General features: G+C 48.9%; 1 protein-coding gene across 3 annotated transcripts in view; it reads right to left on the minus strand.

Annotated features, from left to right (window-relative positions):
• Positions 1 to 12065, minus strand: part of SLIT3 (slit guidance ligand 3) — a 610083-nt gene that overhangs the window by 33215 nt on the left and 564803 nt on the right. For all 3 annotated transcript variants that reach the window (XM_079918438.1, XM_079918437.1, XM_079918439.1), the window contains 3 exons: positions 11392 to 11531; positions 9646 to 9739; positions 5042 to 5179 (listed from right to left, as the gene is read on the minus strand). In XM_079918438.1, the coding sequence (XP_079774564.1) occupies positions 5042 to 5179; positions 9646 to 9739; positions 11392 to 11531 (372 nt within the window). The remainder of the gene's footprint in view (positions 1 to 5041; positions 5180 to 9645; positions 9740 to 11391; positions 11532 to 12065) is intronic.

Genomic DNA, 12065 nt, shown 5'->3' on the forward strand with positions numbered 1-12065 from the left:
ATAGGACATTCCATCCAAAAAAACAGAATACACTTTCTTCTCAAGTGCTCGTGGAACATTCTCCAGGATAGATCATATCTTGGGTCACAAATCAAGCCTTAGTAAATTTAAGAAAATTGAAATTGTATCAGGTATCTTTTCCGACCACTACACTATGAGACTAGATATCAATTACAGGAAAAAACTGTAAAAAAATGCAAACACATAGAGGCTAAACAATATGCTACTAAATAACTGAAGAGATCACTGAAGAAATCAAAGAGGAAATCAAAAAATACCTAGAAACAAATGACAACGAAAACACGACAACCCAAAACCTATGGGATGCAGCAAAAGCAGTTCTAAGAAGGAAGTTTATAGCAATACAAGCCTACCTCAAGAAACAAGAAAAATCTCAAACAACCTAAACTTAAACCTAAAGCAATTAGAGAAAGAAGAACAACCCCCCCCAACAAGAGTTAGCAGAAGGAAAGAAATCATAAAGATCAGATCAGAAATAAATGAAAAAGGGCTTCCCTGGTGGTGCAGAGGTTGAAAATTTGCCTGCCAGTACAGGGGACATGGGTTTGATCCCTGGTCCAGGAAGATCCCACATGCCACAGAGCAACTAAGCCTGTGCGCCACAGCTACTGAGCCTGCACTCTAGAGCCCGTAAGCCACAACTACTGAGCCTGTGTGCCACAACTACTGAAGTATGCATGCCTAAAGCCTGTGCTCTGCAATAAGAGAAGCCACCGCAGTGAGAAGCCTGAGCACCACAACGACCCAATGCAGCCAAAAATAAATAAATAAAATAAATAAATTTATTAAAAAAAAGAAATAAATGAAAAAGAAATGAAGGAAACAATAGTAAGGATCAATAAAACTAAAAGCTGGTTCTTTGAGAAGATAAACAAAATCAATAAACCATTAGCCAGACTCATCTAGAAAAAAAGGGAGAAGACTCAAATCAATAGAATTAGAAATGAAAAAGGAGAAGTAACAACTGACACTGCAGAAATACAAGAGAGATTACTACCAGCAACTATGTGCCAATAAAGTGGACAACCTGGAAGAAATGGACAAATTCTTAGAAAAACATAACCTTCTAAGACTGGAGCAGGAAGAAACAGAAAATATAAACAGACCAATCACAAGCACTGAAATTGAAACTGTGATTAAAAATCTGCCAGCAAACAAAAGCCCAGGACCAGATGGCTTCACAGGAGAATTCTATCAAACATTTAGAGAAGAGCTAACACCTATCCTTCTCAAACTCTTCCAAACTATAGCAGAGGGAGGAACACTCCCAAACTCATTCTACAAGGCCACCATCACTCTGATACCAAAACCAGACAAAGATACTACAAAAAAAGATGTCACAAAGAAAGAAAACTATAGGCCAATATCACTGATGAACATAGACGCAAAAATCCTCAACAAAATACTAGCAAACAGAATCCAACAGCACATTAAAAGGATCATACATTATGATCAAGTGGTGTTTATCCCAGGAATGCAAGGATTCTTCAATATACACAGATCAATCAACGTGATACATCATATTAACAAATTGAAGGAGAAAAACCATATGATTATCTCAATAGATGCAGAGAAAGCTTTCGACAAAATTCAACACCCATTTATGATAAAAACCCTCCAGAAAGTACGCATAGACGGAACTTTCCTCAACATAATAAAGGCCGTATATGACAAACGCACAGCCAACATTGTCCTCAATGGTGAAAAACTGAAAGCATTTCCACTAAGATCAGGAAGAAGACAAGGTTGCCCACTCTCACCACTATTAGTCAACATAGTTTTGGGAGTTTTAGCCACAGCAATCAGAGAAGAAAAAGAAATAAAAGGAATCCAAATCAGAAAAGAAGTAAAACTGTCACTGTTTGCAGATGACATGATACTCTACATAGAGAATCCTAAAGATGCTACCAGAAAACTACTAGAGCTAATCGATGAATTTGGTAAAGTAACAGGATACAAAATTAATGCACAGAAATCTCTTGCCTTTCTATACACTAATGGTGAAAAATCTGAAAGAGAAATTAAGGAAACACTCCCATTTACCATTGCAACAAAAAGAATAAAATACCTAGGAATAAACCTACCTAAGGAGACAAAAGACCTGTATGCAAAAAACTATAAGATACTGATGAAAGAAATTAAAGATGACACAAACAGATGGAGAGATATACCATGTTCCTGGATTGGAAGAGTCAACATTGTGAAAATGATTCTACTACCCAAAGCAATCTACAGATTCAATGCAATCCCTGTCAAACTACCACTGGCATTTTTCACAGAACTAGAACAAAAAATTTCACAATTTGTATGGAAACACAAAAGACCCTGAATAGCCAAAGCAATCTTGAGAACGAAAAACGGAGCTGGAGGACTCAGGTTCCTGGACTTCAGACTATACTACAAAGCTACGGTAATCAAGATAATATGGTACTGGCACAAAAAAAGAAATACAGATCAATGGAACAGGATAGAAAGCCCAGAGGTAAACCCACGCACATATGGTCACCTTGTCTTTGATAAAGGAGGCAAGAATATACAATGGAGAAAAGACAGCCTCTTCAATAAGTAGTGCTGGGAAAACTGGACAGCTACATCTAAAAGAATGAAATTAGAACACTCCCTAACACCGAATAAAAAATTAACTCAAAATGGATTAAAGACCTAAATGTAAGGGCAGACACTGTAATATAAACCCTCAGAGGAAAACATAGGCAGAACACTCTAGGACATAAATCACAGCAAGATCCTTTTTGACCCACGTCCTAGAGAAATGGAAATAAAAACAAAAATAAGCAAATGGGACCTAATGAAACTTAAAAGCTTTTGCACAGCAAAGGACACCATAAACAAGATGAAAAGACAACCCTCAGAATGGGAGAAAATATTTGCAAACGAAGAAACTGACAAAGGATTAATCTGCAAAATATACAAGCAGCTCATGCAGCTTAATGTCAAAAAACAAACAGCCCAATCCAAAAATGGGCAAAAGACCTAAATAGACATTTCTCCAAAGAAGATATACAGATTGGCAACAACCACATGAAAGGATGCTCAACATCACTAATCATTAGAGAAATGCAAATCAAAACTACAATGAGGTATCACCTCACACCCGTCAGAATGGCCATCATCAAAAAATCTACAAACAATAAATGCTGGAGAGGGTGTGGAGAAAAGGGAACCCTCTTGCACTGTTGGTGGGAATGTAAATTGATACAGCCACTATGGAGAACGGTATGTAGGTTCCTTAAAAAACTAAAAATAGAGCTACCATACGACCCAGCAATCCCACTACTGGGCATATACCCTGAGAAAACCGTAGTTCAAAACAAGTCATGTACCATAATGTTCATTGCAGCTCTATTTACAATAGCCAGGATATGGAAGCAGTCTAAGTGTCCATCGACAGATGAATGGATGAAGAAGATGTGTCACATATATACAATGGAATATTACTCAGCCATAAAAAGAAATGAAATTGAGTTATTTGTAGTGAGGTGGATGGACCTAGAGTCTGTCATACAGAGTGAAGTAAAGTCAGAAAGAGAAAAACCAATACCATATGCTAACACATATATATGGAATCCAAAAAAAAAAAAAAGGTACTGATGAACCTAGAGGCAGGACAGGAATAAAGATGCAGACATAGAGAATGGACTTGAGGACGTGGGTGGGGAAGGGTAAGCTGGGACAAAGTGAGAGAGTGGCATGGACATATATACACCACCAAATGTAAAACAGATAGCTAGTGGGAAGCAGCTGCATAGCACAGGGAGATCAGCTCCGTGCTTTGTGACCACCTAGAGGGGTGGGATAGGGAGGGTGGGAGGGAGGGAGACGCAAGAGGGAGGAGATATGGGGATATATGTATACGTATAGCTGATTCACTTTGTTATACACAGCAGCAACTAACACACCATTGTAAAGCAATTATACTCCAATAAGGATGTTTTAAAAAAAAACAGAGTAGCCCCCACTCGCAGCAACTAGAGAAAGCCCACGTGCAACAACAAAGACCCAACGCAGCCAAAAAAAAAAAAAGAGTTCTGGAGATGGATGGTGGTGATGTTTGCACGGCGATAAGAATGTACTTACTGTACATTTAAAAATGCTTAAGACGGTAAATTTTGTGTTATGTGCATTTTACCACAATTAAAATTTTTTTTGTTTGAAAGTGTGGGTTTCCAACTCCTTCTCCCCACCCCAGATTCTAATTTCGGAACTCTGGGGTGGGGCTCTGGAACTTATATTTTCACAAGCCTGGCATGCAGATGGTCTCAATCAGGCTTTGGAACCAACTGCCTTGAGAACTCATGGTTCCTTCCAGGCTCACGTTCTCAGAGTCTATGACCAGGGCTCGGCTGCACAGTCAGATCTATACCTCCATGAGTACTGACATGTATACAGGACTGTCCCCCAGTCTGACCCCCCTATGTGGTCCCTGCCTCCCCTCCAGGCTCCCCTGGGCCCTTCCCTTCCAGTCAGTGTGGGAGCGAGAGCTGGCACCCTCATACCCCTTCCACGTACCCCACAGACATCTGACCCCCTGGCCAGGGCCTCCAGTCTCCCGTTTCTCTCCTGGATTCACTGATTCCAATGACTGACCCCCAAACCTTCCCATTCACCTCCATTTTCCTGCCATTAGGGCACCATACTGTTTTTGTTCTCCAGCCTAGAAAGAAGACTCCTGCCAGCATGGCCATGTGGCTACCCACACCCTGCAAGCTGGGCTCCAGAACGGTGGCATCTTTCGTTAGATGGAATCACGCCGAAGTTTGACATGATATGAGCCGGACCCTAAGTCCGACTTCCACATGGTTGCCTAGGGTACCTCTTTTTTTCCATCTACAGCATGGGGCGAACAAGGTCTGCTCTGGCACTTGGAAGGGCTGAAGAAGGTTTGGGGGAATAAAGGCACCACAGAGACCTAGGGCTAGGGCTGTCTGGGTCGCCACCCTGGATGCCTGGGCCCACCAGCCCCCAGCCCGCTGCCCCCTGCCATCCAGCCCCTTGACCATACCTGAAGCCCTGGGGGCAGATGCACGTGTAGCCGTTGACCGCATCCACGCACTGGGCCCCATGGCGGCACCTGTGGGCTGCGCAGTCATCACTGTTCACCTCGCAGAGCTTCCCGCTGTAGCCAGGGAGACATTCGCACCTGGAACACAGCAGAGCGAGGCTGTTCCACGGCCTGGCCGGCTTCTAGGCAGCCTCTCCTCTACCCACGTAGCCAAGTCCCCGCAGCTCTTGCGGGCTCCCCAAAGCCTGGCCTGCCATGGGTCTCCTGGGCTGTCCACAGCCTCTGGTCACTGCAATGCGATGTCTGCCTGCTTCACGTGGGGCATCTTGTCAGGAGCCGGCTGAGGAGTACAGGGCTGCGGTCACACAGGCTTTGGCTTGGGTCTACCACTGTCTACACAGAACTAATATCCAGCTTAGCCTGTGGGCTAAGCACCTTTCAGGGTGCCTTGCTAAGGCCTCCCAGCACCCTGTGAAGGAGGGTCGGTCCCCCTCCAATACCAGAGGAAACCAGGGCTCCAGGAGAGCTGACCTGACTTCCCCAAGGCCCCCCGCCGTGTAACGTGTGTCAGTGATACTTCGTTTACAGTTAACGTGTGTCAGACCCTGTTCTCGGTGTATCTGCCACGCACTGCCTCTCTGTGTTTCAGTTTCTTCACTTTTCAACGTGACTGATGATCGATAACTTCACCTCTTATGGTGGTTTTAAAAATTAAGTGATACACTCTGTGCAGGCCACTAGATCCACACTGAGGAAACTGTCAGTGTGATGTAGAACGTGCTGATAAGGACACTCCCTTTGATTCTATTCTATTGTTTGTTCATTTTTTCCCAGGGATTCGGGCTGATATAAGAAGGTGAATCCCTTTGCCCTTGATAAATGCCTCCTGGTCTCCAGGGGAGAGGATGGGAGCTATTGACCCAACCCAGGCCCTGCAGGCTGACCCGCCCCTCCCTGAGGAGCATGGTGTCAGCAGCTCCATCACGTCCCTGCTAGCCCAGGTTTCAGCCCAGCCAGAGACGGCTGCGGCGGGTCTCCCTAAACATGGGCCTGAGACACACATCTCTGGGCTCCTCTGTCTGGGGTGACAGTGTGCCGAAGTCCCAGCAAGGTAGAGACCAAAGGTACCACCTTACTCACAGCGGCTTCAGCACACAGGCACGTGTGAACACAAATGCTTCCTGGCTCCTCTACCTCCGGCAGGGCCTGGAGCCTGCACACCTCTCTGGGCTCACTGGCTGAGTCCTGCTGGGCGGAGTGTAAATAATAACCACAGCCTATGCAAGTCAGAGGAGGAAGTTGGTACGGGCAGGGGATGGTGTGGTACGGGTGGCCAGGTGGGGAGGGAAGTGAGACCTTGGAATACTTATGTGACAGGGGAGGCTGACGGGAAGCATCAGGACAAAGGGATAGTCGTCCCTCCGCCCTCTCCTCACTCCACCCCCTTTAGGATGGCTGGAAGTGGGCTGGAATCACAAGCAGATCCCGGCAGTGCTGGGGCTGCCAGAACACGGTGCATGCCGTGGACTCAGCATGGCAAGGTAAGACGCTCAGGGGGTGGGGTGTCCCTGGAGGGGGCGAGTTCTAGAATCTGAGGATTTACTGGAGCTGCGTCCAAAAGCTGTGAAATCTGCTAAGATCTGACCTATTTACCTTTACTTATTTGATGGGTAAATTTGATATATGTGACCTATTGCTGCACCAGAAAGTGCAAACTTTCACGTCTTAGCCCCCATTCCTTCCTAGTCTTTTTTTTTTTTTCTTGCGGTATGCGGGCCTCTCACCGCCTTGGCCTCTCTCGCTGCGGAGCACAGGCTCCGGACGCACAGGCTCAGCGGCCATGGCCCACAGCCCCAGCTGCTCCGCGGCATGTGGGATGGCCCCGGACTGGGGCACGAACCCGCATCCCCCGCATCTGCAGGCGGACCCCCAACCACTGCGCCACCAGGGAAGCCCCCCTTCCTAGTCTTTTAAAGGAACAGCTCGGGGATGCCTTTTGGGGGCACATGCTCAATATATCACAAGCCAGGCCTCTGCTAGGGTTAAACCTGGCCCCAGCAGGCATCTGTGTTTGTGTCTCCTGAATTCTAAGAAGTACCTGCAGAGCAACTCAAGCTGTATGAGCTTCTCCAAGGCAATAATAGCTGCTCACTACTTACAGGGCAAAACCCAGCCTGATAAGCATGGAATTCGAGGCAACTGAGCAGGTCTTTATGAGGAATTAGGGAAGCCACGCTCCCTCGCAGATGAAGCAGTGGAAGTCTGGAGGAAGATGTGTTTACATCCTTCTTTTCTCCCAGTGCTACAGCCCTCTCCACACCTGCGCTTCCTAAACGAAACACCCAGGGGTCTTGTTAAAGTGCAGCTTCTGATTCAGGGAGTCCGGGTGGGGCCTGGGGATTAGCATTCCCAACAAGCTCCCATGGGATGCTGATACTGCTGGTTCATGGACCTCACCTCCAATAGGAAGGGTCTCTACAACACTTCTTCATTGGCCAAAGACAAGCATCTCGTGGTATAACCTGCATTCCCTGTTGTCCTCAAATGTGTTGCCTTTACCTTTTTTCTAAAGCGTAAGGGTTATGCAATTTTGATATGCATTCGACCTACTGATTCTGGACGAGGAGTTACCAAGTGACTTCATGAGCCTCTGGATTTAGCCGAGGAATCAGTCAGGCCTGGATTGACTCGCGTCCCTTTCTGTGCACGTGTGTCGGCTGCTGGCTCCACCTCCCTGAGCCTCAGCCCCACACAGGAGGTGGGTAACAGTTTCTACATCCTAAGATTGCTGAGTGTTAAGCGAGATAATAATGCACAGTGCCTGACACAGAGGGAGCGTTCAGTGCATGCCAGCCACTGCCATCTTTGTTTCTGTTATTATTTTCAGTGTGTATGGGCAGTGTTCATTATTATTTTCAGGGCTTCAGTATGTTATTACTTCAGTGTTCATGTCACAGATACTGATAGAGTACTATCTGTTCTGTTGAGTTGAGGCCTCATTAGAACAGCATACAAGGAAATCCCCAAGGATAAACATCTTCCAACTTGGGCAGAGGTTGCACTGACTGCACATCTCTTTTGTTAATGCCCCTGTTCCCTGCCTTGGGATGTGAGTTGTTATGGTGATGGCAGGGGAGGGCGATAACATTATAAAATGCTGCACTGGGAGAAGGGACTTTTCATTTAAATGCATCTCAAAAAGAAAAAAAAAATCGACATTATTGAGTTGGCCTGTAGACCTCTTCAAGATTCTAAGAGACACTGTGCATAAATATATCAATATTATCTCAAGATTCTGAAAGCGAGACTGGTTTCTATATTCTATATTGTCCTTGAACTCAAGGGGTCTTGGTTACAGTAGAGAGAGTTTCCAGGGACAAGTAGTAGAGAATCGTGATCTCTGGTCCTAAGTCTCTAGCACCCCATTCCCAGATCTGTACCCTGGACCACTTCTGACCAGTCGCCAAGCTCGCTATGCTCGTCCAAGCCAGCTTCCTCTGAGCTTGCCGTCCACTCAGCCTGGAATGCCACTGATCTCCTTTCCATCTACAGATATTCTCCCCACTCTTCACGGCTCAGATGCCCAGTCGCCATCACTGCCCCTTCTGAGGTACACGCAAAGCACTTTTCCTGTCAGTCCAGCCGGCTCAGCTTTGGGTTCAAGTTTGTGTTTTAAGCATCTCTTCCTACCCCTTTGCTCTTCCTTCAGTTGAAGAGCAGCCCTGATCTGAAGTCAAATCCTGGAGTGGGAAAAGCAGGGTGGAGGGCAGGCATCCCTCGCTCTTACTCAAGCTCAGGGAACTCGAGTATGTGAAAGCCCACCCGGCACACCTCCGAGGGGACGGGAGCAGGTGAGGCAGACTTGAAGGAGGGTGCACGCACCAAAGGACCGCAGCCTCCTTTGCTCCCTCTGAAGCCAGAGGCCCTACACGCCTCTTGCGTTTTCCCTGGTGGTAAGTTCTAGGCTTGGGATATCCAGATAGTAGAAAAGGAAAACACAAGAAGAGGTGCTTATGGCCCCCTCTCACCCTCACCTACTCTAGACTCTTCTCCCACCTGCGGGGCTCCCTCCTTCTTGCAGCGCATCCCAATTCCACCCATTCTTTGGTGGTCATTTCACATCCCACCTCCTAGGGTGGGGGGGCTTCCTGCTCTGCTCCAGAAAGTTCTCCCCCGCCCCCTCCTCAGACCCCCAGCAGCACTTAGAGCCAGGATCTAGGGCCCTAGGAATTGCTTCTTTTCTTAACCTTTGTTTTGTGTCAACTTTTCCTCCCCCAGGTCCACGGCAAGGGCCTTGGAGGGAGGGAATTAAAAACCTCCTGCGCTACCCACTGCCTTCAGTACAGTGAGGATCTGGGGCCTGAGGGAGAGGGAGAGGGAACAGAGAGGACAGACACAGAGGCTCAGAGAGACAGAGAGAGACTAAGAGGATTAGACCATGACTGGTCAGAGATACAGAAAAGCACACGGTAACAAACAAGTAACAGGCAGAAAGAGAGAGAGAGGAAAAAAAAATGTGGAGGGAGCCCCAGAGTCTCTGCCTCAAACCCAGACCGCTGGAGCCGGGTCCTTGGGACCCGGTGCTGGGCATGAACGAGCCTCACCTGAATCCTCTGTCCAGGGAGACGCACTTTGCCTCATGCTGACAGAGGTTCATCCCGGGCACGCAGTGGTCGATCACCTCGTCGCACAGCTCACCTGGTGGGGCGGGTAGAGAGAACCCAGGCATCAGGGAGGGTACCGGGGGGATGCCCTGGCTAGAAGTCAGGTTCATCCAGCCCCTGGCCAGGAGGTCACGGGCATCAGGGGCCCTGCATTTGCTCTTTTGGCGTCTCCTTTCTCCTGTGCCTCAGCCTCGGTTTCCCTGGCAGTGACCATGGGAAGACTGCAGGACCTCACCCGGGCACGGTCACTGTACCACCATAGGCGCGGCGGCAGCTGCAATCACCCCTGACCTTGGGCTACGCTTATTTATTTTTCCTTCCACACCCATGTGTGGAGCACCTCCTGTGTGGCAGCACTGTGCTGGGGACACAGCCGTGACCTGGCCCTGTCCCCTCTCCCCCCCATGGCTACTGGGGGGGGTGTATCTACAAATAAGCAGGGAATTAATTACAACACAGAGCTGTCAGCGCGATGACGGGAAAACTCAGTGGAAACCCAGAGGCTTCCTGGAGGAGGGGACAGCGCTTAGCTCAGTCCACCTGTTACAGATAAGTAATAAGCCCCTTGGATTTTCTCAGAGAAGAAAATATGGAAAGAATGTGAAGTTCTGGTCTCTGGATACATCCCCTTTGCAATTCACAGTGTCAGAAAATGCCGAACAGGCCATAAATACCCAAGGATGTAAGCCCTGAAATACTGACGCCACCTGAAAGTGTGTTTTGGGAATGTGGGAGGTAAGATAGGACAGCAGGGGAGAGGCCCCTGGCAGATGCATCTCTGAGTTTTGCGCTTCCTCACATTCCACCCCCGGCAAGCCAGGTGGAGAGGGATCTAGAAGAAACAAACTTCCAGCCAGGGAGGTTCATTCAGAGGACAGGCGTGGGCAGGAGAAGGCAGCCTGGGCCGCGGCTCCCAGGGGACAGGGCAGAGGACGGTCCTGAGGACGGCCGGGGAGAAAAAGCATGACAGGCGTAGCCCCGGCGTCTGTTCTCTGTTGCGGTGACGGTAAGCTGACTCCCACCCTGTCCTCATTTTGCCCCAGTCTCTCAGACCACAGAGAGCACCGTGTGCCTTCTAAGCCTCCCCTCACCTGCTGGAGACACCCAGAGAGGTGCGGTCTCTGTGGGGGACACTTTTTGACGTTTTCTGGCACAGACAAAACCACTACGTCCCATTCTCAGGAACAAAGTACAACAAGCCAGAACTGCACCCCGGTCCACGGCAGACGCAGGCGGGAAACCGCCTTAATGCGTGTTTCCTCAGCTCCCTCCACCCGTGCCCATCTGCCCACCGTCAGTTCAGACCCGAACGGAGCGTGACCACAATGCAAGTGCCTCTGTGCTGGCTTCAGACACCACCAGGGCTCCAGGGTTCCCGAAGGAGGGGATGAACATGAACCAAATGAACAGACAGCTGAAAGGGCCCTGGGGAACTGTTCAAAGTGGGGAGGAGCTAGTGATTTGCAGGGGCTGGGGTGGGGGGTGGCAGAGGGTAGACAAGCTAGAAGAGAGAGGGCCTCTGGGAAGCCCCTCATAACACAGTACCAGGTTGTGGGGGTTCAAGACTTTGTCCAGAGGGGGACAGGAGGTGGAGCCTTTGGAAGAAGCTAAGAACGTGGTACTCTTCGAACGCACGACAAGCCACAGCCTGCACACGGCAACCCGCGCTCGGGCGTCGGGGCTCACCTGTGTAGTCTGGTGGGCACACACACACATAGGTGTTGATCCCGTCCACACAGGTGGCGTTGTTCTCACAGTCGCTGTCCTCGCAGTCGTCTGGGTTGATCTCACACCGCTGCCCCTCGAAGCCCAGGGGACAGGAGCAGCTTTGGGGATGTGTGGGTGCGAAGAGGGGAGCCGCGGGTCAGGGAGAGGGGTGGGTTGGAGCAGCAGAGGGGAAGGTGGGAGATAGAATCAGTCAGGTTTCTCCTCTGGATGGAGGTCCGGGACAGCACGGTGGACCCAGGAGGTCTTGGGGTTCTGAGCAGGAAGACCCTTAGGAGCCTAAGGGGGCATTTCATCTAGCCCCCTGTCTCCGGGCAGAATTCCATCTCCCCGGCCCTGGATGGCTACCTCGCCAGGGGGCGATTCCCATTGGCTGTGCCTCCTTCACCGCTCCCCCAGCTGGATGTAGTTTCCTGGGTAGAGCTTAAATTCCTCCAGCTGTCTCCTAAGCAGCCTCTGGGTAGTCTCTTTTGTAGACAAAGGAGAGAAAGAGCAAAACGAACGCTGCCCTTTGGGTGATTTTCTACTCAAGGGCAGCCTTTGTATCTGGAGCAGGACATAGATCAGGCTCTGCAACCAGGTTTCTTGGAAGTTAAATTCTGCGTCTCAGTTTCCTTATCTGTTGACTGGTGCTA

The sequence above is a fragment of the Stenella coeruleoalba genome (genome assembly GCF_951394435.1).
Source record: "Stenella coeruleoalba genome assembly, chromosome: 3".
Classification (NCBI taxonomy): Eukaryota; Metazoa; Chordata; class Mammalia; order Artiodactyla; family Delphinidae; genus Stenella; species Stenella coeruleoalba.